The 26679-nt window shown below is 41.8% G+C and overlaps 1 protein-coding gene across 2 annotated transcripts in view; it reads right to left on the bottom strand.

Moving 5' to 3' along the window:
- Nucleotides 1-26679, bottom strand: part of RBPMS (RNA binding protein, mRNA processing factor) — a 693723-nt gene that overhangs the window by 103116 nt on the left and 563928 nt on the right. For both annotated transcript variants that reach the window (XM_069237362.1, XM_069237369.1), the window contains exon 7: nucleotides 7919-7988. In XM_069237362.1, the coding sequence (XP_069093463.1) occupies nucleotides 7926-7988 (63 nt within the window). In that variant the 3' untranslated portion in view covers nucleotides 7919-7925. The remainder of the gene's footprint in view (nucleotides 1-7918; nucleotides 7989-26679) is intronic.

The following is a 26679-nucleotide window of genomic DNA, read 5'->3' as shown; positions in this document are numbered from 1 at the left end:
GGGTATCATCAGCATACATTTTGATATTTAATCAATACTGCTCAAAGACTACAGAAAGAACGAGAACTCTATCTGAGACCTTACAAGGAAACCTTGCTTGGAAGAAGGATAACATGATGTAGACTAAAGGGTGTATTCAAACATTTTGAAACTGCAGAAGCCAGAAACAGGTTTATATTCCAATTAAGGGGACAAGGTCCATATGCACCATGGAATAAACTAGGAACAGATTCCTATGCTCTCCTATCTTGCATTCACATTTTTCCATCTTGAGGGTACATGATCTTGCGGTTCCGACAGGCAAGTTCCTATAGGAAGACAGATTTGCATATGTCTCGTATATGTCTAGAGTGGCACAGTAGATGAATAACGATGTACTGGAATTCGACCCTGGGTATCTGCCGGTAGATAAAATTAATTCAAGTATTCCTTCTGACCCTTTTTTTGTTAAGGTACATTTTTTTCCCCAATAAAGCTTTCTTGAGTTTTTCGTTACACAAACAAAACACCTTCCGCCCTCGTATAACATGTCACAGCTTTGCAGGTGAGCTATAAAGTGGGTGCAGTAGAACAAAAATAGGTAAAGGCACAATCATCGTACTAATTTCTGATTAGGAGCATAAGGTGAAAAAGGGGGTCTCCACTTAGGCCACAAGTCGGAGTGACTGCAGGGATATAGTGCAATCATGTACCGGGCCTTTGCCTGAGAGGTAGTCTACCAAAGCACGCCACTAAACATCACATTTGTGGTCCATATCTGTGAGACTCCATGTCATTTTATCCCCTGCTGATCAGTGTCCATTGTTTACCTGCCCATTCCTGCATTGAAGGTACAGTCAAGGTCCTCCAACACACCAAGTGTTTTTTTGCAGACAGTAAAATGTTGCCTATTATTATCCAATACGCATTAGCTAGGATCACCATTTTCAACCGTTTCAGACCTAGGATTATAGTTGCAGGCATGGGTTTCAATGGATATCCTACTACCCCTAATGCGACTCAGGATCGCTTTCCAGAAACTTACTAACTTAGGGACTAACCACCACATTTATCTATATAGTCACCTTCCTGACCACATCCCCTCCAGTACAACCCATCAGTCAACCGGTACACTCATTTCAGTTTAGCAGGTGTTCATACCACAGTGTCATGATTTTATACATTGTTCCTCTATTCTGCACACTCTTACGGAGTGAGGGTATATCAGTCAAGAGTTTCTCCCAAGATGTCCAGGGGAAGTGGCAGCAGAGAACCTTCGACCAATGTTTCATGCAAGGCCACTACTTGTCAGGTGGCATCTCAGTAAGGATAGGGTAGATGTTGGAGATCAGACCTTCAGGGACCCTGTCTGTAATGAACAGTCTCCCAAGGTGTTAATGGACAGGTGGGTCTGTTTTATTGTCCAGCTAGACGGGTCACTGCCGTAGCTGGAGCTATCGCAAGTGCTAAGTTTCTTGTAATTGAAAAGCCTGCTCACATCTTAGGAATTCTTTAATTCCCTTGCCCTAGAAGATATCCTGAACCCTCATACATCTCCCTCTGTCCTACTGCGTGAACATTCTCCGGGGAAAAATCTGAGGGCCTAACCGGTATGTAAAGGGAGACGCCTTAGGCAAAGCACAATAGGGTAGTAAGGGTGAGAGGCGCCGCACATCTAGGCAGTAAAACAATAATTTTACACAAGTAACAAAGTAACCGCAAGATCAGGTGCAAACTGGCCCAGTGCCTTATTACCCGGTAGGCACCAAAAAGGGTATTGGGATACCCGAAGACAAAATTGGACAAGAATGGCCACAGCACACCCATAGTATAGTCCAATAGTGTGGCAGGGATGAGTGTCCCTTATCTTATGTTGCTATGAAGCAAAGTTGAAAGGAGTCTCAAGTCCTGTTTGTAGAGGGTGTCTTTTATTTGTAGATACTGGAAATCATTGTGTCATCAGCGTGATACAGCCAACACGTGTTTCGTCACACCAGTGACTTTATCAAGGCTGGGCCAGCCGGCCAGGAAGGTGCGTAACAAAGGTAAGTAATGGGGGAGCCGCGTGATCAGTTGAATGGGCTCAGGGACGTCAGTGGTGACTTCTTAGAGTGGAACTAATGAGAATATGGTTGAGTGAGAGAACATGAATGCAGACCCTGGTAAGCCTGTGGTCGGAACCTGAAGTGGCGAGGGGACGTGTGTCAAATAGCTCGTTGACACACGTCCCCTCGCCACTTCAGGTTCCGACCACAGGCTTACCAGGGTCTGCATTCATGTTCTCTCACTCAACCATATTCTCATTAGTTCCACTCTAAGAAGTCACCACTGACGTCCCTGAGCCCATTCAACTGATCACGCGGCTCCCCCATTACTTACCTTTGTTACGCACCTTCCTGGCCGGCTGGCCCAGCCTTGATAAAGTCACTGGTGTGACGAAACACGTGTTGGCTGTATCACGCAGATGACACAATGATTTCCAGTATCTACAAATAAAAGACACCCTCTACAAACAGGACTTGAGACTCCTTTCAACTTTGCTTCATAGCAACATAAGATAAGGGACACTCATCCCTGCCACACTATTGGACTATACTATTGGTGTGCTGTGGCCATTCTTGTCCAATGTAAAGGGAGACGTCAAGATCATTAGCGCACTGCATCTGGTGAGTTTATCCCATATGTCAAACGTGTTCTGAAGGATCTCCAAGAAGTAGCACACCGTGGGACTAGCATGTTTGGGACCCACAAGGCAGCCCAAGGAGCCCTTCCCATAATCATAACATCCATATGAACCTAGTGGTGTACGGTTTCATGTAGGGACCATTCAAAGAAAATGCATTGTTGAGCCGCTTAATAATATTTCTGCATATCTGGGAGGCCCAGGCCATCAGACCTCCTTGAAGCTCTCATAATCTCCTGTGAGATGTGAGTTTTCTTCTCAGCACAAATAAAATGGTCTATTTCACGCTGCAGGGACTCTCCAGGAACCTAGCAGTAGACATTTAAGACATAGGAGGCAAGAGAAAATGAATCACGTTACAAAATACATTTGATATCTTTATGAATTAAACTGCATACCCCTGTTCTCTAAATTGATGGTTTGTAACAGTTTGAATGCCAGTATTCCTATTGCAAGGGCTTAAAAGTTGATTTGACTGCTTATCAAATGTAGATCAGACAGAGCAGGAGCCAAGGCCAGATAGGAATCTAATTTTGTTTTTCAGATTTTGTTTCATCTGGAATATATTTCAGATTCAGTGTTTTAATTTAAAATTAATTTCCATTGCCAAAGCAGATTTCACATAATTCGATGCTTATCATGGATCCTAAAAGGTTCTCAGTTTCAAACAAAATGGGTTATTCTAGTAATGTGTGTCCTCGGGCATAATTTAATCTCTGAAAGTAAAGTGAAGAGACCAGAAAATGTGTAACACCAGCAGCACTTAAGTCCTCATTGTGATTGACTGGGAATATGCCCCATTATTTCCTGTTCTCAGACCTATTAATACATGGGATCTTGGTAAATCCACTGGGTGTGGGGGATTGGAATTAACAGCCATACCATGATTTTTTTTTTATGAAACAGCATCTGGGAATCTGTGTTTGTATGTCATTTCCCAAAGAGGTTGTCCTGTTATTTCCACTGCAAACTTAAACTGCCTCCAGTCTTGAGGTGAAATACTTCGGATATGTTTTGCTCTTGGAATTCCAGTGGAGACAGTAACTTCTATTATTGTCCCCATCAGGTTTCCGTAATCATAATGAGGGCCGAAGAGATGGAAAACTCGTGATTGGTGAATTATGGGATGCATCTGATCCTTGTCCAAGAGACCATTACATGGGTATTTGACTGGGGTACAAAGTAAGGGAGAGAGTTCAAAGTAGGTCTAAGCGCTACATCCAATAGCCTTGCAGGACAGGAACATAAGTTGTGTGCTGTTCTACAGTTCATGCTCTGACCTGTTGACTTGGAAAGTTGCTGGTGTCTACTAGGGGTTCTTGCTGTGGGGTGTGGCCTGCATTCCGTCATTTGCCTCTATGCTCCTCTGCCTGACCTTCACCTGAGCCTTACATAATTGTTTGCCTGCAGGTAACTGATGAGTGTGTTGGCTAAGCAATGGCAATTGGCTGCATCATAATCCTAGAACGATCTCTGTTTGGTTGCTTGGAGGACGATAGTGGGAGCTCGACTGGGTCGTTTGTGGTCCCACACTCGATATCCGAAAGCCTGCTAATGGACAAGGAAGCATTGTGCTGATCCGAGTGATTCCATCCCTGAAATTGCAAGTTATTTTACTGGTTCCTACAATAGAAGCCAACGTAGACCAAAGGAAAATAAATAGTTTTTAGACCTTCCAGTTTGTATCACAGGCGCTGCTTATGATAATCTTAAGTGTAGAGGTTGTGCTTTTCTGGGAGTAAAGAGAATCTGGTCTAGTCACCCCCCCTTTGTGGGATGGGTGTTGCCACCTTTAAGGTTTTCGGGAGACATTGTCCTTGTGACAACCACATCTCCAGTTTATCAGGTTGTATTGTTTAAACCTAACATGGCAATGCTCAGTAAACCACTGCCGATGACTGTGTTGTACCTACTACGTTTGTCAGCAATGGCGCTATTTTGGTGACTAATGTGGACACAGTGTTATATATATTTTTCACGGATTATTTATTATGTACTGTACGGATCCATTCAGCGTTGTTACATACAAAGGGGTTCCCAGTCTTAAATTACTCTAGAAAGAACCCCTCAGTAAATTACCAAAAGCGTTTACATCCTGTCCCCAGTGCTGCAGGGCACATTGCTGTTAAGAAGCTGAACAGATTATAAGCACATAAATCATATTTTTATTTTTATTGTGCTATTATACCCCAAGTATCACATTTATGAGCACTGTCTATAACTATTACTGCCCAATGTAATGTGCAATAATTACTAACCTCAACAGAACAGAACGATCGATTGACTTTGAACGGATTCAATAAACATATGCTCTACAGATGAGAGTAAATGTCAGTAGCGAGTATGTAACTGACTGAAAAGTCTAACCGGCAACATCCAATGAAAGCCAACAGATCTGTTAAACTTTCCCTTTTTAATTCAAGGTGCAAGTCACTCTTTGAATTTCAACAAGTAAGTAAAGCTGCGTTGAAGAATTCCGTGAAATAGAACAACGCAATTCTTAGTATCTGTTTATACAGCTCGAAATAAGGCAATGCTACTCTTAAACCAGGAGAGGCAAACAAATAAGAGAAAGAGTCACAAAAATAGGCTGAAAATGTTTAGCTTGGCCACAAAAATAACAAATAAATAAGGCTATGTGAGGCATAAATATAACAGAACTATAAAGAAAAGAAAATGACATCTGTTAATTAGTATAAGAATGCCTAAATCTCACAAAGTGCTCCAGTTGGGTGTACCATCAGTGGACATTGATAGTTGGGGGTGACAGCTAGATCCTGTAAGAAACACATGCTTGCAAATAACCCAATGAGTGAAGATAACCTAAGAAGTCGAACTCTTGTCAGAGCACTACAGGTTGTGGCCTTGTAGTTCTAAGAGGGATAGAAGTAGATTGTTCTTGGCTTCTGGGCGCTTTGGACTCTGAATTCTCAGTAGAACACTCGTGGGTAATTTTAAGGTGTCAGTGGTGATTTTATTTTGCAAGCGTGTCCCACAAGATCTGGCTGCGCAGGTGTGGGGCTTCGTTCAAAAAACCTGCATGTGTCCGAGTATTTTGATTTTAAGGAATTTAGGAGCCAGGAAAGGGGTTTAATGTCAAGTTTGCCATGGATTCTCTCATGTACGAACATTACTGTTATGAAGGAGGCAGATGAAAAGACTGTCATGGTTTCTTTTCTCATGATTAATGTGTTGATAAAATCCAGCCACTGTAAGTCATGAGGAGGGTTAGGACTTTTCAAGGGAGTTATTAAAGAACTGTCAACATGGCAGCTAATATTTGGGGCTGTAAGGATAGCTAAAGGTAGCAGATCATATGTAGAATAAAAACCTGTGATATTGCCGCTGAAGGATGGCCATGGGATGATGGCCAAATAAAGAGTACCTAGATGTATATGTTGTTGCAGCTTGGGAGATTTTTCATGTTGGCTTCATGCACATATAATGTCGTGTGCGATAAAAGGCAATACTTGTTTAGTTCATTTGGACTGCCAAAAATGATGAGCTGCTTTTGAGTGTCACTGCATAGGTTTTGGAGTTTGTGATGGTACCATAGGAGCATGGAACCTTAGACCACTTGTTGTGGAATCCTGGCAATCCAGTGTGTGCCTAAAATGTTTTCAATTACATGATTGCCCAGCTGCACTTTTAGGACCTTTTTTTAACTAACCAATCCAACCATTCTACTTGAATTCTGAATGTCCATATTTGCTTTTCTAATCTTTGAAGTAGAATAGAGTGGACCAATGAATTAAAAAAACAACAAGACTTGTCGTTTTCTAGGGATAATACTGTTTTCTCTACAATGTCCATCAGGGCACTTTCTGTCCCTCCTCCATGTCTAAAAATTGTTTGGTGATGATGGAGCATGGTTGGAATTGATTTCAAGTGTCACTGGACTTGGTGTGAAGTTTAGTTAAACTACCTTTGCTATAAAGGATAGACATGTTATGCATCAGGTATGAGCTTGATGTTAATGCCTGTGTTAGGTTTTTGTAAAATGTGATTGACCAAGAATCCTGACAGTGGCTGGATGGTTCTTCTTCTCTTCCAGTCTTGAGGAAAGAAATTCACTACATTTGTTAAACTATAAAAAGTGAGAGTTGAGGATTGGTGGTAAGGATGGACACATTTATATTTTGGCTCCAGTTTGACAATTGTTGTTTAGAAATATATCTACTACCCATATAGGAGGATTTATGATGAACAATATGAAAAAGCAAATTGTCAGAACGTTCCAGAAATTAAGGTGGTTTTTGGTGTGCTCTATTTCAGTAAGAAAGGAGAACTGCCTAACATTAAAGATCACTATTTCTTTTCATTCACTCAGTTACTGGATTGGCTATAGTGCTTTTGTACAAAGGTTTTTACAATAATTGAGATGGTAATAAAAAAGATCATATATTTTTAACAAAAGTACAAAATAAAAAAGATATAATAAGTCATATTAGAAATCAAAACTTTGAAAATCATAAGATACCAAAGTGACAAAGAAATATACCAATACCAGTTGTAAAATTATAGGCTTAAAACTATGAGATAAAGCAATGACAACAGGATCTGGAGAGGACTAACCTTCGTATCTGAGCTAACAAAGAGTCTGAACCAGGATATGTTTCCCTTTTTTCGAGCTTAGACACCTCAGGTTTTGTTTGTACAGTGATCTTTGAATAAGGCATGGTGTCTGGAACTGTATGTTGTTTTGCAAAGGTATTCAATGCATCCATCTTAGACAGGTAGCAATGTGGCCATATGTCTGAGGTTGTATACATCTCTGACATCTTTGTTTTGTAATGTTAGTTTTCCTTTCTGGAGACTGTTTAAATCATTATGGCTCTAGATCTTGCCTATGCTTACTCACTGTTGAACCATTCACATTTGCATTTCAGGCTGGTAGGCTTTAGTGCTTTTAGCATTCTTACTCCTTACTCCTCTAAGCACTGGGTTTATGGATTATTTTTGATCAGTCTCACACAGTTTTCTTTATAAAATACAGAAGTTCAATCAAGGGATGTGGCATTACAGCCAGCGCTGCTAATTTTGAAACCGTGAAACCAGATTCAATTCCCAGCATCTGTTCAACATAACTTTATTCTGGGCAAATTACATAATGTCCCCATGTTAAAAAAAAAATTAATCTGTCCTTGTGTAACACAACTGGTGCTCACGTAAAGAGCTCCAATACCCTGGGGCTAACTTGGCGCTATATAAAAAACAAACAAGAGATTAAAGGACGAAGCTGTTAAATGCACTTACACAGTATTCAGCAGAATTGACGGGACTTCCAACCCTGAGAAACAGCATCTGAGGGAGGGAGCCAACGCATCTAAAAGATATAAAACACAGAAGTGAAGAATTAGTTTTTCATCAAATAACTGGACAAATATAATTTTGTAAAGATTTTTTTGCCAAACCTAAGCCAAATTATAACAGTATTACAGCCAACTAGTATCTTTGAAACAAGAGAAACCAACACAATGATTAAGACAACATCTACCTGATGAGAAAAAATCAGGGATAAAAGACACTCAATACAGTAGATTCTGAATTAAACCCTGGAGAATGATCTACTTCAAGCAGTAGTGATCAGAAATACTTTTTATACTGGTTGAGAACAGACCACTAAGTGGGATAGAAAAAAGAGGTCTAGTGCCAGGGAAGGAGCAAAATGTCATTAGAATAGAGGGATGGGTAACTGAGATCCTCACAATGGCTACTATACCAACTTCCAACCACATTATGTCATTTACATTTTCTTTATGGCTATTACCATCCACAGTGATATTCAAATTAATGGGGGCAATCCCAAACAAGAGATTTTGGGCCTGATTTAGATTTTGGTGGAGAGGATTACTCCATCACAAATGTGATGACTATCCCATCCGCCATATTACAATATCATTATATCCTATGATGATCGAGATCTAAATCAGGCCCTAAATCATTCTAAAGCAGTGATAATATAACAAATCTTTGAAAAGAATGTCACTTTGAGTTTTTGTCCACTAGTGTTTTGTAATAGCACTAATCCAGATCGCTCCTGAGATATGCTAGGCTATGAATAATCCTCCTGGGATGTCCATTATCTGCCCAGAATTCTCAGTTCCAAACTGGGTCAAATTTAATTGACCATTTTCTGTTTCCCTTCGTGTGCAACACACCCACTTTCTCAAGGACAGTAACAGTTGGTGAAAGGGTGTTAAAGATTAAACTCACCACATTAAACCACTGAGCTTGCACCACCAAAACAATAGTATTGTAATGAAATTTAAATGTGGTAAACAAGGTCTGTTTGGAAAGGGGAACAATGAAGATCTGAAACCACCAGCAACAGCCTATTCTAGGGAAAAAAGTGTTGATGCCACCCATGCATCAAATTGGTGGCAGGGGGGCTACATCTGCATATAGGACTTCTGGGAAAGAAATGTCTTATGTGTGAGAATTACCATTATTTTTGTCTTTGGACCTCCTGTTTTGCACCTCTGACTCTCATCCACTGTAAGTTTCTTTTTAAAAATTATTTTGAGCTTTAAATTACATGGTGCACCTTTAAAATAAGGTTAGCTGCTGTACATGTATGGTAAGAGGCTCTGTGTACATTCCGTGTGGAACACAGGTCCACACACACATATGTGTATACATGTGTGGAGGCTGGAAGAGGTCCTGCTTGTCTGGGCCGATGTGGCACCTGGATATAGGTATCACTCTACCAAATGGGACACAGAACACATTGGTTTCGGCCTGCTGAGATCTTATAATTCAATTGAAAATCCAAGAAGAAATGTTCCATTTCCTTTTGTTTGAAGTGTAAAGTTTTTAGTGTTTAAACTTATTTTACACTTTGGATAAAATATGCTCAAGCCATAACATTTCATTGACATGAGATAAGGAACTACTTACAGTATAAAGTAAAACTATGTATATAAAATCTTTATACAAACCATACATATTTTTGCATTGTTGCATTAACCACAGCATACACTGCGTAGTGCTCATCACTGACCTTTATGTGATCTTGGAAATTTAGGTAACTGGAAGTTACCAACACTGATGAACCTGATCTGTGATGGGCTTAGTAAAAAACACAGGTAGTTGAATGGGAATGCCCGTATACCACATATGGAAAAGCAGCACAGACGCGGCTTACATTCTTGAGGCAACTTTCCAGCAAAAAACACATTTTTCACAGGAATCTAAATCGCAAATAAATATTTTTCACCGGCTTGCATCACTTTCTTGATGCAAACCAAGCACAAAACCTAAGTAAATCTGCCCCTTGGTGTTATCCTGGGCAATTTCTAGGTGGAACAGTTATTCCTACAGTGAGGGTGTGACTGAAATCTAAAGATTATGGGGCATATTTATACTTGTTTTGCACTGAATGTGCGTCATTTTTTTAAACGCTAATTTGGTGCAAAACTAATATCATATTTATACTTTGGTGCTAGACCCGTCTAGCGCCAAATTTATGGAGTCAAAGACTTTTTTTGGACGTGGAATCCTACTTTGCGTCAACGAGATGCAAAGTAGGCATTCCCGTGCAAAAAATTACTCTATGGCCTTAGCGCCATATATGTCCCCTGTGCTAAAATCACACACAGGAGAGAGGAGGAGTAAAAAAATGCACTATTTCTTAACGTCTGGGTCAGGGCAGGTGTTAGGGGAACTGTGGACCTACTACCATGGTGGAACACCATGGAATAAGCCCACAGGTGCCCTCCCCAGGCCCCAGGAACACCCCCACCCACACCAGAGGGACAGCGGAGGATGGGGGACCCCGTCCCAGGTAAGTATAGGTAAGTGCAGGTAAGTAATTTATTTTATTTTTTTAAGTGCCGTTGGGGGCTCTATATCCACCAGGAGCAAGATTTGCCAGTCATGTTTCACTCGTTGTGTAATTGTGAAAGTTATAATTGGAGTTGTGTAGCCTTTACAGCTTTCAAAGTGTTTGAGTTCCTAACCATAGTGTGCAGACAGGCTATTGGTTTTTGCTCGCAATATTTTGCCTTAGGTGCGAGTGAGCGATTGTGTGAGAGACAACTGCAAAGCGATTGCAGCCTGTAAGAGAAGTGAGTGTGACATCATTTTGTGATGTGCTAGTATAGGCCGGTTAGTGTGAAACCGTGCTGGTATGGTGGACCGTACCGTGTTGCTATAGGTAGAGAACAGTTTATGAAAAGGATTGTGGGATTGAATTTACTTTGTGATTTGACTGAAAATTGTTGTGTTTAATTGAAATTTAGCAAAAATTATATTTTTCAAGGTTTTAAGAAGTGCACTTAGGGGAGGTGTGTTTATTCCAGTTAGAGAGAGAGAACACCAGCTTATTAAGTGTCAGAAACAGAAGGAGTTTCAGCATGCGTATGGTTTAAACAATGGTGTAAGATAACTAAAAGCTTTTCCTTGTAGTGGAACTTTTAATCTGAGAATTTTAGAAAATCTGGGGACAGTAATGTATGAATGGAAGCCTTCTCCAATACCCGCACAATTTGAAGCCCTTGCTGGTTGGGAACTTATTGCAAGACACAAAGAAATGACAAAATTTGAGACTAGGCTGCTAAAAGCAGGTAAGACATTAGAGGAAGCTAGATGGGACGCAGAACAGAAAGGATGGAGAGCAGAGATTTTAGATGGAGTGGGAATGTTCCCAGCTATTGCAGAGAATGGTGATGGGAGTACTAAACCCAAGGCAAGAAAGAAACCAACAGCAAGAGCAGAACAGAAAACAGAAGACAAAGGTAAAAAGGCAGTCACATATGAGGGTTATTCGGAAGATGAGTTCATAAACCAGCTTCTAATGATTTATCCTGTACTGTATCATTCAGTTGGGGTACAATCTAGTAGTGAAGCAGTAAAGAATGCAGCCCCAAATGTGCTTACTGCTCCAGATGCGCAAACCCCGATTCAGACTGTTTTAAGTACACCTGCGAATTCTGTAACACAAGTGCCTGTGGTTTATCCACTAGTTCTGACTATTAATACAGCACCATCCAGTACAAGCCCAGGTGTGAATCAGGTAATACCAAGTCTTAATGTGAATCAAATGGTGCAGACACCCAGGGGCTGATTTATGAAAAGTTAGCAGCGCCTTTTTGTAATATTTTTACGCAAAAGCAGCGCAAACGTACAAAATATGATTAGATTTTGTAAGTTTTGCGCCGCTTTTGCATCAAAAAATGATGCAAAGGCAGTGCAAACTTTTCATAAATCAGGCCCTTAATGTGACTACACCTGTGCAGAACTGTAACCAGAATCAGACTATACATATGTATACACCAGTGCAGACAATGTCAAATATTACCCTGAATCAAACAGGACAGACAACAGTGAATGTGCCCAGATTGAAATTAGAACTAAATTAATTGATTATGAGAATGCTCGATGTGGAGCAATTGGAAACGTACACTAAAGATGAATTGGGAAATATGAAGTAGATTTAGAAAAATCAAAACTTTTAAAGAGAAATTACAGATTAGAGTTCAGTAACAAAGATATTCATAACATGAGATCACCTGGAATGAGAATACACATTAAGGAATTAATAACATACATTCAAACATGGGGAGCATTAGATAAATGGGAAGGCAGAAGGGCAAAGAAAAGAGATGAGAAGAAAGCAAAGCAAAAATTGTCTCCGGCAAGAGCAAATCAGGCTGAGGACAATATGAAAATGGTGCCTATGAGAGAGATGCCAGGTGGAGGTTATTTGCATGTACCTGGGAATAAAAGTGATATACTGTCATTCACAAATGATTACCTGGGATTCAGAGATAAACCACTGGAATGGTACAAGCAGACAGAGAGATTTGTGAAACTTTCAAAATGCCTATGGGAAGATATGAATACGTTGTTTGACATTGTGGTTCCAGTTGACTTATGGACTGAGTGCAAAAGAAGTGCTGATTGATCACGGCGTGAGCCTCCGAGAGGTCCAGTAACAGGTGCGCCGTTTGAAGAAGCGATGAAAAAGTATTACAAGATAATTGAATTCCTGAAGAACAAAGTATCTCATAAAGATACTGATTGACAGAAAATTAACAGGACAGCACATGAAACAAAAGAGTTGATTCATGCATATTATAAGAGACTATTGCAGGCTTTTAAACAGCATAGTAGTACGCACTGAGCCGAAGGATATGGGTTATTTTGTTTTCCAATTTATGCAAGGATTGAAGCCAGCTATTAGTGCAATGATTCAGCAGCATTTGATTTGTTGGCAGAACAAGCCCTATGATGAGATACTGCAGTATGCAAGCTACTGTAGTAATGAAATTGAATTGAAGCAGAAAAAGTTGAGAGAGAAGTTGATGGTGATGCAATTGAAGGCTTTAAGTATACAACGTCAGAATCTACCGATGATGATGAATACAAGTAGAATACCATAAATGCAACAGGAAGTTATTAATGTGGTTCAGTCTAGAAGTAGAGAGTGTGGTGTTCATGGAGATCAGAGTAAATTAGTCCATGTCATGCCTGCAGAAATTATGTTTATTGGTGGAGGGAACGGCCCTATAATAATGTGAATAATTTGGTACAGAATGCTGGAGTTGCTCAGACTCAAGGTAACACTTGGGTTTAAATGCAGAGAATCCAAAGACCCCGAATCCCGAATGTACAAGTGTCCCGAGGACAACAGATGCAGAGACCACAAGCCCCGATGACACAGTAGCAGGTGATTGTTCCTGAGCAAAACATGAATAAAATGGCAAAAGTAAACATAAATCAATTGGCAAATACAAACATGAATCAGATAGCTTCACAATTTCCCTTAATTGATTTAAGTGATGAGGAATTCATGTTGTAGGAGTAGCAAACAAACAATTGACAAATCCTGTGACAGAACATGTCCCAGTAAAGATAGGTTCCTTTGAAGATAAACACCAATTTGTGGTTTGTGACTCAAGTCCAGTAAATCTGTTAGGACGTGTCCTGTTGTGTAAGCCTAACTGTGCCATTACTTGTATACCCAAAGGAATAAAAATACAAATAAATGTGGAAGAAGGTGTCTCTTGGAAAATTGTAGAGCAGTGTCCACTTGTCTCTCTGTATCCAGTGATAACAAGTAATGATTTGCCTGAAGAATGTCGAGAAACAGTCATTCCTGAGGTTTGGGTTTTTTTCGGGAAAGGATATATGTCTCATAAAAGAAGTACAGCCAGTCAAAATCACAGTTAAGCCAAATGCAGTGTATCTGAGGATACCTTCTTACAACATGGCACCCCAGATAGTTGCAGGAATAACACTCTTGATTGAGAGTCTGAGCAAGGTGCTCTGAGCGAAATTTTGGGAAGCCCTTGTAATTCTCCTATTTTAGGATTGCGGAAGCCTAATGGAAATTACCCCATAGTTCAGTTTTTCAGAAAAGTGAACAAGACTGTTGTTCCATATTGTCCTGTGGTACCCAATGCAGCAGGATTTTATTTCAGATTCCTTGTGAAGCGGAATGGTTTACGATCACTGAATTGTACCAAGTCTTCTTTTCCATTTCCCTCCATGAGGACAGCCAGTATTATTATAATTATAATTAAATAATCTTACAGATTTTAAATTACATTAATATATTTCAACAATTTAACATAATTTAATTATCTAATTATGCCCAGTGTTTCGAAACCCTCTATGCAATACAAAGCCTAAAACATTTTAATTGAACCATACTTTTAGACCGATCTAACCTCAATTAATTAAGAACCTTTGGGGTATCCATTCTTGATTTTAGTTTCCATGCCCACTGCAAAAACCTAGAAACCACAAATATAATATATAATTTCAGTTTTCATAATCTGCAAAACCTCCCAGTGATGCCTTGCACCCATGGATTTACATAGTGGTAAAATCAATTTCTTCTGAGGCTGCTCGTAAAGTGGACAGAAGAAAAGGAAGTATGCTTCGGTCTCAACATGGAAAAAACAATGAGGGCATTGGACAGGCAAGTTGGATGCTTTATCCCATTTGGTAGTAAGAGATCTTCGCAGCAATACCCCACACCTGAAAAAAACATAAAGACGCTTTGCCTGGAAGGGAAATATTCTGTCAATGTAAGGATCAAAGTGAGGAATGCATTTATGCATTAAAAACTGGGCTGAAATACTCCCACCTTCTGATCTTTCCAGGACCTTAATTGTACGTACTCCCAAAATTCTCTCTTCAGTTTCGGACTTTTCTAAATGACCCTGGGTCATTCCATAATTCACCCATGTTGACTAGTTCACTTAGGTGTTTAACATGTTTTAGCCAAGGTGCTCATGCTTGAGGGTCTAGGGACATTAGTTCTGCAAGAGATTCCCTGTACAGGGATAATTCCCCAGACATCCATACTCTAACCCAGTACAGAAGACGTTTCCGAGATATCACTTGGTATGTACTATTAAGAGCTAGATAATACCTCAGCAGAAGAAGGGGAACACTTTGGGGAAGGTTACAAAGAGCCCTAAAAAATTTATTCTTCGTCGGTTGCAATACATTTACATCTATAAACTTTTAAAGCAGGTTACACTGGTCCCTCATCTGATGCATTATACCTCCTTCCTATAGTCACTGATCTACAATAGAGTATGGTCTTACTTTTCTCCAATTGCGGCCCCCATTGCATTTTTTCAGACAAGTCAAAGTTTTTAACTTGTTCCAATGCGACCCCACCAATTTTTAAATTGGCTCTAAAAGATCAATGTGGGTTTATAGCCATGAACTTAGATTTTATTGGGTTAGTCCGCTTTCAGCACGGAAATCATAAAATAATTCCAGCTCATGTTGCAGGCCCATTGGCGTTCTCAATATCAGGAGTGTATTGTTTTTGCAAACATAAGGAGTGTAATAGGTAGTCTTGCACATTTGGGTGCATCGTGCCCACATTATAATAACCAACTAACCACTCCGTCTATATAAAGACTACACAATGTGGGCACAACAACGCACCCTTGTCTAACTCCCCTTTTGATGGCGATCTTGGTTGTAAGGCCCTCTCCCCTGTTCTATTTTACCCTAGCATAAGTGTCCTTGTGTGGTATTCTCAATAGCCATAAAAGATTGCTAGGAATCCCATAAGCTTCTAGGACCCCCCATAGTTTGTCCCTCGGGACCAAATCAAAGGCAGTTCCAAGATCTAAAAAGGCTAGGTATAAATGGTCCTGCTTCAGGGAGATATATTTCCGACATAAACTCATAAAGCGAAAAAAACCTGGTCTAGGGTACTAATATTAGCCCTGAAGCCTGACTGAGCATCTTCGAGTATTGAGTTATCATTAACCCAGGATGGGAGCCTCACCAGAACCTGTCTGCAAAATATTTTCTGGCTTGTGTCTATTAGGCTTTTAGGCCTATAGCTAGCTGGTTCATCCTTATTCCCCTGTTTGTATATAGGGATTATAACTGCTCCTTGCCAGGATGTGGGGATACCCTCTCCCATCAAAATAGCATTACTCAGGGCGTTAATATTCGGGGCCCAAACTTCAGGCTGGGAGAGATAAAGATCACCAGGAATACCATCTAGCCTGGATGCATTTTTTTCTTTTGACTTGCTTTATGGCATTAACTGTTTCAGGCAAAGTAAACCTTACTACCCCCTTGCCTGCAATATCCAGTGCGTAATCACATTGAGCTACGTCACCACACTTCTTGCCTAGACCTTTATCATAAATCTCAGGGATTACCCTAATTCCCTTCTCCTTCTCTGTATAAAGACACTCAAAATGGGCTACCCATTTCTCAGGGGGGACTGTTAGCTCCATACGTCATCAATGGAATGAGTTCCTAGCGATATAAGCTTCTAAAAAGTTTTCACATCCCCTCGCAGATGAGCTTCTGCTAATTCTGCCCGCTGTTCATATGCTCAGCATGTTTTTGCCTTTAACAAAACAGCTATGTAGTACTTCTTAGCATTACTTATTGGCGCCTGAATTCCCGCCTTAACGGTATTGAATAGACTACTTTTGGCGGACATACATTCCTTAGTAAACCAGCTGAGAGGATGCTTTTCCTTATAATCCACTCTTTTCACTTCTTTCACAAAGAATTTACTTAACTGTTCCATCAGGTGGGTGTGGAGATTGGGGAAGTTTCTCTTCTTCTTCCTCTCATTAATTGCTTGAGATAGTACTTTCTCAACAAGACTATAAATTTGTGTTAGAGCCATACTATCATTCATTATTAATGACCACTTTACATTCCTCCTGTTAATAGAAGTGGGAAATCCATCTTGGCCTATAAGGCATGATGATCACTATCCATTCATGGAACATTTTCCATATCTATTAGAAATGGATAGAATATGTTACGAACCCGGATCTGTGGACTGTTTTGGTTGCCCATGCCTCCTGCAGGAGTATTATGTGGTGCTGATCTATAAAACATCCTCATTCTGGGTCTGAGAGCTTTGCTCTTATCCCAGCTACGTTCCAAGACAATAGCATTATAGAATCCCCTGCTGTCATAGCCCTCTCCGCTATATTCCCTACACCGTTGATACTCTGGTCTTCCATAATTATTTTGCAACCCTACCCAGTTAGAAGTTCAAAGTCTTTCCCTCAGATTTATCAGCTGCCCCTTTTAGGGGTTATTCCTTCTATGCAATCCCATTCTTCATCAATATTCACCTTATAGGACCCTGATTCCCTCAGACTTCCCTTTCGTCAATTGATATCCTTCAAATCAACTACCTGGCCCCTACTGGTGTGATTTAAACCAGAAAGCGTTAGGAGCTCACAGTTCTTAACTTCATTTGGAGGCCTGGTCTCATCTGGGTCATGCAGTTTAAAACTTAGCTGGCAAGATGTTATGGGCTGAAATCTAAATTCGAGACATATTGGGCCTCCACTAAAAGCTTAGACCTTAATTCAGCCTTATCGTGTCACAACAGTTATTATTACTAAGATGATTTGCAGATATCGAATATCTTCTCTAATAACTGACTTACAGCCTCTCATGTGCCTTATCCAGTGCATCTCTTTGCTAATGAGCATGTCTTGTGATCCCCTCCTACCGCATACCAATTTAGGCACATTAACCATAAACATATTGTGCCGTTTCTTCTGTGTGGAGTTTGGGCCCCTTCTAATTATTGTGTCCACACTAGTTGCGGGTTCTGCTCTCTGTACATGCTGATTGTTTTTATGGTTCACATCCCTAATATAACACCCTGATCTTGATACATTCTGTCCTTACTAGTCATACTGCGAGATGGGAATATTTCTACTCTTACATGATTATCATCAGTTGCACAGGTGGCTGCATTCACGTATTGATGCAATGGCTTGCTTTACGCCCCCTGAGCCAGACCTTCCTTTTAGATCTTCTAGAGCATTATTTATTTCCCTTGCCAATGTTGATTACTTATCCAATTTGATATTCAAATCTTTAGCCAATCACACCATACATTCTCGAAGGGTTATAATTTCGCCCTTAAGGAAGTGCAGCTCTTAAGTGAAGGTATCACTTCCTGCACTAGGCAGGCCCTTGGCTACATCAGGAGTATGAGACCCAATAGCATCAAACACTGAAATGCCTAGTATTGCATATCTGTTTTAGCATTCTACATTAGGTATTTATGGGGTCACAGTTATTTCTTGCTCCTGGGCAAGGCTATTACGAGGGGGTTCAGAGGGTGCCATCTTGGATATGGGGGAAGGCTAGGTGCTGGTTAAACCATTTTTGCCAATGAGGGCTGGGACTTGCTCCCTATTGGATTGCTTAAGGAACGGCCTAATACTTTTTTGGGTATGACCATTTGCCTTTCCCTTCTGTGTCAGCCCTTTATCCGACTTATCCAAATGTTTATCGGTATGGTCAAGCAGCCCCTCTACTTCTTCATTTAGCTCATCTATTGCAGCTAAAGTGCAATTCTCTGCCAAGTGCCTCGGAATCTTCTTCTTAACACCGCCTGATCTCAAGGATCCATCTATCGCCTTTCGTTTCAACATGATATTAGCCCTTAATAAACAGAGCATTTTTCCTCAATCCAAAGACCATTAATCAGTTGCTTCAAGTCATAATTGGAGCTAGCCAATTTCCGCTAGCAGGTGTCAACTAGGTGTAGTCTATATATTACAGCAATGCTCAGTAAATTTTATCCACCAGGGCTTGATTTGACAGAACCTCCATTTATACGTCCAACAGCACCAAGAGAAAATTATTTAAAAATCATTTTATAAAATAACAAATAATCTTTCATAGAGTTTGCCTCTCAAGAGACGATTATGAGCTCAATCTCTCGCTTGTGAAGGTTCCAATTACCATTACAACACATATCCTGAGGGGCAATCTTACCAAACTCAATGGGCAGACGATCAGGTGGGGTGGCCTACCCTGCCTCTTCCTGGTGCTGAAAGGCGCAGGACGGGCCTGCCCTTAGCCCAGACACGGCCCCTGTGCTTCCCGTGCAGTGGGTAGTGAGCGTCAGCCTTAAGTGCCAGCGGCTCCTGCAGCTATGCTGCCAGGGTCCTGTGGTCCTCCCGGCCCCCTTCAAGTCCAGCGTAGTGGGTTGTGAGTGTCAGCCTTAAGTGCCGGATGGCACAAAGCAGAATGAGAGTGGCTCCTGTCACTACGATGCCTGGGCCTTGTGGTCCTCCTGTCCCCGAGTCCCATGCAGCGGGTTATGATTGTCAACCTTAGGCGCCAGATAGCAAGAAGCACAGTGACGGCAGCTCCTGCTACTAAGCTGCTTAGGTCTTGTTTTCCTTCTGTCCCCCTTTGAGTCCCCTGCAGCAGGTTGGGCATGTGAGCCTTAAGCGCCGGATGGCATAAAGCAGAGCGACAGCGGCTCCTGACGTTAGGCGACCTGGGCCCTTGTGGTCCTCCTGTCCTTCAATTAATGATATAAAACTGACCATGTCAAATGATTGTGCGGCAATGTGAATGACTGCCTGGGTGGTGTGCACCCCTCCTCTCACCGCCACTTGCATATTTCAGCTTTTCCCAAATTTATAAATCTTTCTCCCATTGTGTGAAGGATCCCAGTCTTGTGCGATGTTTCATGCCACATGAGCCTTGTCTGACTATTACCTCTCCCTCAATGGAAAATCCTGCATAGTTCAGGATTTGAGAAAAGTGAACGCGATTAACGTTCCATGTTGTCCTGTGGTAATGCATCCAGCAAAAAATGTATTTCAGATACCTTGTGAAGGGGAATGGTTTACAGTCATTGACTCCTCCATGACAACAGCCTTTTTGCATTTAGATTCAGCTCTCGTATTTTAACATGGTGTCGTACTCCTCAAGGGTATACGGAATCAACATCAATATTTAATCAGATTTTTTAAAAAGAACTTTGAGTCCCTTAAATTGCCTTACCATTCAATCTTGGTGCTGTTTATTCATAACCTTTTGGTTGCGTCAAATACTTGAGAAGCATGCAGAAGAGATCCCATAGCGCTTTTGAATCATTTAGGAGAAAATGAACATAGAGCTTCTCCAGCAAAGTTGCACTACTGTAACAAGGAAGTCCAATACTTAGGTCACCACATTGAGAAAGGTACAAGAAAAGTGTCCCAAGAGAGAATTTCAGCAATCAAACAGTTACTCAGAGGGAAGTCAGAATGCCCATGGGAATGGTTGGCTACTACAGCCAATGGATCTCAAATGTTTCCCTGATGTTCACACATGACAGAGATTGACACAAAAGAATGTGTCTGATTCGGTACCATTTGATGACAAATGGATGAAAGCCTTCACTGAACTGGGAGGAAGCTTGTGCTGAGCTCCAGCACTGGGAATGCCCAATTACAACAAATGGTTTTCTTTGTTTTGCTGTGAGAGGGATGGATGCGCTCTCTCTGTTTTGACACAGTTACATGGAAATGCCAAAGGCCTTTGGCATATTTTTCAGCCACACTTGATCCTGTAGCTACTGCGTTGCCCGGCTGTTTAAGAGTTGTGGCCGCATTGAGTGTCAGCAAAGAGCAGTGCAAAAGCAATGTTACAGGCCACCCACTGAACGTTTTTATCACCCATTCAGTGGAGATTTTGCTTACCCGTACCAGGGTCCAGTTCCTCACAAGTACTCGTTTGACTCGCTAAGAGCAAATAATTCTCGGTTCTTCTAATGCAAGCCTTAAGATATGTAATGTTTAGAATTTTTTAACTCATTTGCCAGATCCTGTTGAAAATGGAAGCAATGTGTGGATAAGGTTGCGCATGACTGTCTTGGTGTAACTGAACTGTACACCAAACTAAGACCCAATATTCAAGGTGTCCCCTTGAACAAAAATGACTATGGGGGTCATTACGACCCCAGCGGTCGGTACTATAGTGGAGGTATTACTGCCAACAGGCTAGCGGTACCTACCTCTACTATTATGACATTGTCGGCCAAGTCAATACACCCACCGCCACGGCGGTAACAACCGCCGGGCTGGAGACTTCAGTCTCCAGCCCTGCAGCTGTCACTAGGCAGCCCATGGAATTTTGACCCCGCCCACCGCCATGGTTTCCGTGGTTTCTGTACCGCCATGGAAACCATGGCGTTAGGCACCATCGGTGCCAGGGAATTCCTTCCCTGGCACTGATAGGAGTCTCCCCTACCCCGTCCCTCTCCCAGAGTCCTCCCCCATCCTCCCTCTCCCACTGCCGACCCCCCCCACATAAACACACATACACACCAATACACACACGCATACACACATTCACCCACGCATGCATACATACATACACACTCACTGCAAAACTCACAAACATACATCCAGGCACACATGCAACCACACAACACAACATGCACGTACAAACACACACCCTCTCATGCACACACGCATTACACACACATGCACGCATTCAAACACAGTCACACACACTCCCACACACGCACACAACACCCCCAACCCCCTCTCCTGTCGGAGAACCCGACTTACCTGCTTGCAGGGGGTCTTACGGCATGAGACGGGATGCGGCGCTGCTCCTAGCACAGCGTCCACCAGCAAAACACCGCCAGGCCGTATCATGGAACATGATATGGTAGGCGGTGATTTGCTGGCATGGCACTGCTGCTGGCATTAGCGCCACCTTACCGCCGTCCGCCGCCATGACTGTCCCCGGAATTCCGTCAGCCTTCTGGTGGAATTCGGGCTACAGTCATAATGACATGGACGGTCGGTAGCCACGGCGACGGTATGTTGGCGGCCGTCGCCGTGGCGTTAGCCGGCATTTGCCACCAATGTCATAATGAGGGCCTATGTCCTTTTTGAAGATGCTTCCTATTTACGAGATTCTGAAGGTGCCCTGAGAGCTGGTTATGCAGTTTGCACAGTTTCAGGCGTGATAGATGCTTTTTGTCTGTGAGGCGTCTTTTCTGCCAAAGTTGCCAAATTTATTGCTCTTACTAGAGTATGCTGCATTTCAGAACAGCGACCATATTCACTGATAGTCAATATGGGTTTGGTGTTATTCAGAACTTTGGACAGTGGGGGTCCCAGAGAGGCTTTATGACCTCTTCTGGATCACCTATCCAAAACGGTGACAAATTTTATCAATTGCTGAAAGTTACCTGTGAAAATTGCAGTTGTAAAATGGGCAACTCACCAAAAATCAAGTGATTACATATCGTTGGGAAATACCTATGCAGACGAAGTTGTGAGGTATTCTGCTTTGCATTGCCCTTCCTTTAATCAGGAACTGAGCTTTATAAGTGAAGATGAGACAAGTGAAAATGTCTTTATGACAGCCATTGATACTTGGAAAGAAATCAAAAGATTGCAGGATGAAATGATAGAAGAAGAAAAGCAGGGTTGGATCAGAGCAGGTTGTGTTCAGAGGAATGAAGATGATGCTAGGGTTTCCAGTAAAGGTAAAGCTGTGTTTCCAAATTGCTTATTGTACACAATGACAAGATATTACCATGGCCAGCATCACATTGGTAGAGACACAATGATTAGAACATTCAGACAAAAATGGCACTATCCTATATTCAGATTGGTTGCAGAAGCAGTGTGTCACAGATGTGTAACATGTCAGCAGATGAATGTAGGGAAACGCATAGTTATTACACTGAGTCATATAGGCAGATCAGTTGACCATTCAACCGAATGCAGCTTGATTTCATTGAACTGCCAGTGTGCAATGTGCTGAGATATATGCTGGTGGTAGTATGGGTTTGCTCCCATTGGGTCGAGGCCTACCCGACTAGAAGAAATAATAGCCTCACAGTTGCAAAACTGCTATTGTGGGAGATGTTACCTCACTTCAGATTTCCGATTTCTCTGGAATCACACCAAGGAACTCATTTCAATAGTGAGATACTTAAATTATTGTGTGCTGCATTACAAGTTGATTATAGATTGCATTGTAGTTACAAACCAGAAGCTTCTGGTTTGGTAGAGCAGATAAATGGAATATTGAAATCTCGACTGGTGACAGTATGCGCATCTACAACACTAACATGACCAGATGCTGGCCTCTTGTCATGATGAGTGTGTGCAGCACACCTGACAAAAACCCAGGCTTTTCACTGCATGAAATCATTATGGGGCAAGCTATGAGATTGCCAGTAGTACCTGCAAATGCTCTTGTGAACATTGCAGATGACTTGGTTCTGGATTATTGTGAAGGACTAGCTGATGTGGTTTGTTCTCTGTCTTGCCAGGTTGGACAAGCAACTGCAAAGAGAACTTTGTCATGACCTGACTCCTGGCACTTGAAAGCTGATTAAAAAGCATGTAAGAAAGTCATGATTGGAGCCATGTTGGAAAGACCTGTACCAGATTGTTCTAGTAACAACAGCTGTGAAGTGTGGTGATCTTCTGAACTGGATCCATGTGAGCCACATACACAAAGTTCCAAGTCCTCTTGATGAAACAGCGCCTGATCCAGAAGGGTTGGTTACAATGAGAGAGAGGGTCCAGGTTAGCCAAGCTGTGGGGACTGGGCAAGTGGCTAACACAGAGCATGCACCGTCTGGTGATAATCTCAGCATGTCAACAGCAACTGAAAGTATAGAAGGGTCGAGAAAGAATCAGGTGACTCCTACTAGCTCAGATAATGTTATAACCCCAGTTGTGCAACAGAAAAGAGTTGTTACTGGAGATCAGTGGCCCGAGAAAACCCCAGAGCCAGTGATAAAAGTGCCTACTACTATTGCCGAAGTAATTAAATAATCAGAGCAAAGTGACAGTGAGAGTGAAACAGAAGGCTGTGTGACAAGAAGGTCAAAGAGAAAAAGATTGCCAAGGTGCAGATACTCTGCTCCCAAATGGAATTATTTCACAACTGATGACTGGGAGAAGGAGTTTGTTACTTTTTATTAGAGACATTTGAAATTTTAGTTGGAACTTTTAGAATTTTTGTAAATAAGAGACTCTTGGTGAGCTTTGGAAATATTTGTTTTAAGGAACCACAATAAAGTGGCTCTACATGTAATGCATGTGTCTGAGAGTCAAGGAGTCTTAGCTTTAGATTGGCAACATGTAGGACAATTAGGTGTATATAGACCAAAGTCAAAGATAGATACATATTTTGTAGGAACTAGTGAATGTAGACATGTTTCTGTTTTTAAAAGCACATGGACCTTTATGTTAAATGGACAGGATCCTGCAATAACAGGTGTTTATTTTATCTGTTAGAAAAAAAGCTTATTACAAACTGTCGAAAGACTGGTATGGAACTTGTTACCCAAGAGTAGTTTTCCCTAAATGTGGGAGGCATGGAAGGGAAGGCATTCATGAACCAGTCTTGGATGAGAAAGCAAACTCCAGAGTTAAAAGAAGTGCACGTGCCTCAGAGTTAGTGGGAGATATATTTAGTACTATAATTCCATCAGTGGGAGTTATCTTGAATGATGTCAAGATTAGGAAGTTGTCAGCCATAGTAGATAAGTTATCTACTGACACAGCAGGGACGATGTTATTAATGGACACAGAGATGGTTACTGTGAGATCAATGGTTTCGCAAAATTGTCTTGCGTTAGACATCTGGCTCGAAAAGGAGTGCAAAGCCTGTAGAACATTACATGCACAACATTGTTGCACGTTCATACCTGACAATAGCAAGAAGATAAGAAACTACATTGCAAGCATGACTGACCTGAACAGAGACCTGAAAAGACTGACAGACACGGGCATGGGAAGCTACTGGAAATGTTTTTTCAGCCATTGGAAAATGGTTTGGAGACATTGAAAGGGGGATAGTAGGAACCATCGTGAGACCCCTGTTGACTGTGGCTTTGTGTATTATGGGTACACTTGGATTTTACAACCTGTACAAGATACTGGAAGAGAAAGAAGCAAAGAATAGGCAGATAAAAGAGGATATTGAAATGGAGAAGCATTTATTATTGTAATCTCAAGAAAATGGAGAATTACAGCACACCTTATCGAAATGAGACATTGAAATTCTGAATTGTCTCATTGGAATGAGATTTTGGCCTTTTTGCGATGGCATATTTCGCCATCAAAGGAGGAACTGATGGAGCATACATTTTAGCTCTGCCCCTTGTGTCATTAAAGCAATTAAACTGTGACAAGGTTATGTTTATAAAAGTAAATGAGAAAAAACTAAAATAGAAAGCTGCACTGACACACATTTTAAATGTGCAATTTGATTGTATTTCACAGTTCAACATAGGTGCTTTTTCAATTTAATCACATGCTACAAGATTAAAGTTTATGTTAAAATGTAATTTAGACTCTAAACTAGTAGCCAATATAGAAACAAATTTAGGTTTCTTGTGTTTAATGAAAGACTAATGACTTTGAAAAAATGTGCAAGTGAGAAGATGCAGTTCCCTGTTATATCTAATGCAATGCAATAACAAAGCTTTTTCTATTTAAATGAAATGTTTTACTTGGGAAACATCCCCAACCATGGCTCCTGAACAACGAAGTCGTGGACAACGAAAGCCGAACAAAGCTTTCGTTAACCACAACTTCCTTGTTTGGTACCTTAACCACTCATGAGCTGAACATCGCACAAGCGTGGTTAAGGCATAGAAGAGGAGAGTCAGCTTTGTCGGAGGACGTGATCAGGTAAGTGGGGCTGGGGCTGTTTTAGTGGTGGGGTGCGGGGGTTGGGGCATTTTTAGTTTTTGGGGGCGGGGTGGCTTATGTTTAAAGGTGGGGGTGGTGGGGTCGGGTCATTGTGAGTTTTAGGGGTGGGGTGGGAAGGGTCGGGTATTTGTTGTTTTTGGGGGGGGGCAGGGCAGGGGGGCAGGGTGGTTTAGGTTTAGGGGTGGAGGGGTCGGGCATTTTTAGTTTTAGGGGCAGGGGTGGGGGGTTGGGTATTTTTTGTTTTAGGGGCAGGCTAGTTTAGGTTTAGGTTTAGGGGTGGGGTGGGAGGTCGGGGTATTTTTAGTTTTTAGGGGCAGAGGTGGGGGTCGGGTAGTTTATGTTTTAGGGGGTGGGTGGATCAGGGTAGTTTTAGGGGAGAGATGGGGGTTGGGGCAGTTTAGGTTTTAGGGGGAGTCGCAGTAGTTTTAGGGGTGGGGGTCGAGGTAGTTTAGGTTTTGGGGGTCGCAGAAGTTTTAGGGGTGGGGCTGTTGGGGTACTTTTAGTTTTTGGGGGTAGGGGTTGGGGCAGTTTAGGGGCGGGGTGGGAGGGTCGAGGTATTTTTAGTTTTATAGGGCAGTGGTGGGTGGTCGGGTAGTTTAGTTTTTAGGGGGGTCGAGGTAGTTTTAGGGGCGGGCGGGGGCGTCAGGTAGTTTAAGTTTTATGGGTGGGGGTAGTGGTAGAATCGTTTTTAGGGGGAGAGTGGGGGGTTGGGGTACGATAGTGTTAGGGGTGGGGAGTTCAGGTAGGGGGAGTCGCATGCTGGAACCACGCATGCTGTTCACGCATGCCTTTACCAGGAATGTCTTTACAACTAAAAATCATTATTAAGGCATTCGTGGTAAAGGCATTCGTGGTAATAATGCGGTTGTTGTTCCGACCGTGTTGTTTAGGCATGCGTGGTTCCAGCATGCGTTGTTCCGACTCCTAATTGGATGATGCCCCTTCAACATGAAATAGCACGATACCCTGAACAAACCAGTGTGTTCATGTGGATTAATATAGTGTTGGTAGATCGAACTTTGTTCAGAGAGGAGTTCAGAGCAGTCCTGTCTTGGT

Source organism: Pleurodeles waltl, chromosome 1_2, assembly GCF_031143425.1.
Source record: "Pleurodeles waltl isolate 20211129_DDA chromosome 1_2, aPleWal1.hap1.20221129, whole genome shotgun sequence".
In the NCBI taxonomy this organism is placed as follows: domain Eukaryota; kingdom Metazoa; phylum Chordata; class Amphibia; order Caudata; family Salamandridae; genus Pleurodeles; species Pleurodeles waltl.
Note: the sequence above shows the minus strand (reverse complement) of the source record. Positions and strands in the feature narration are given on the sequence as shown.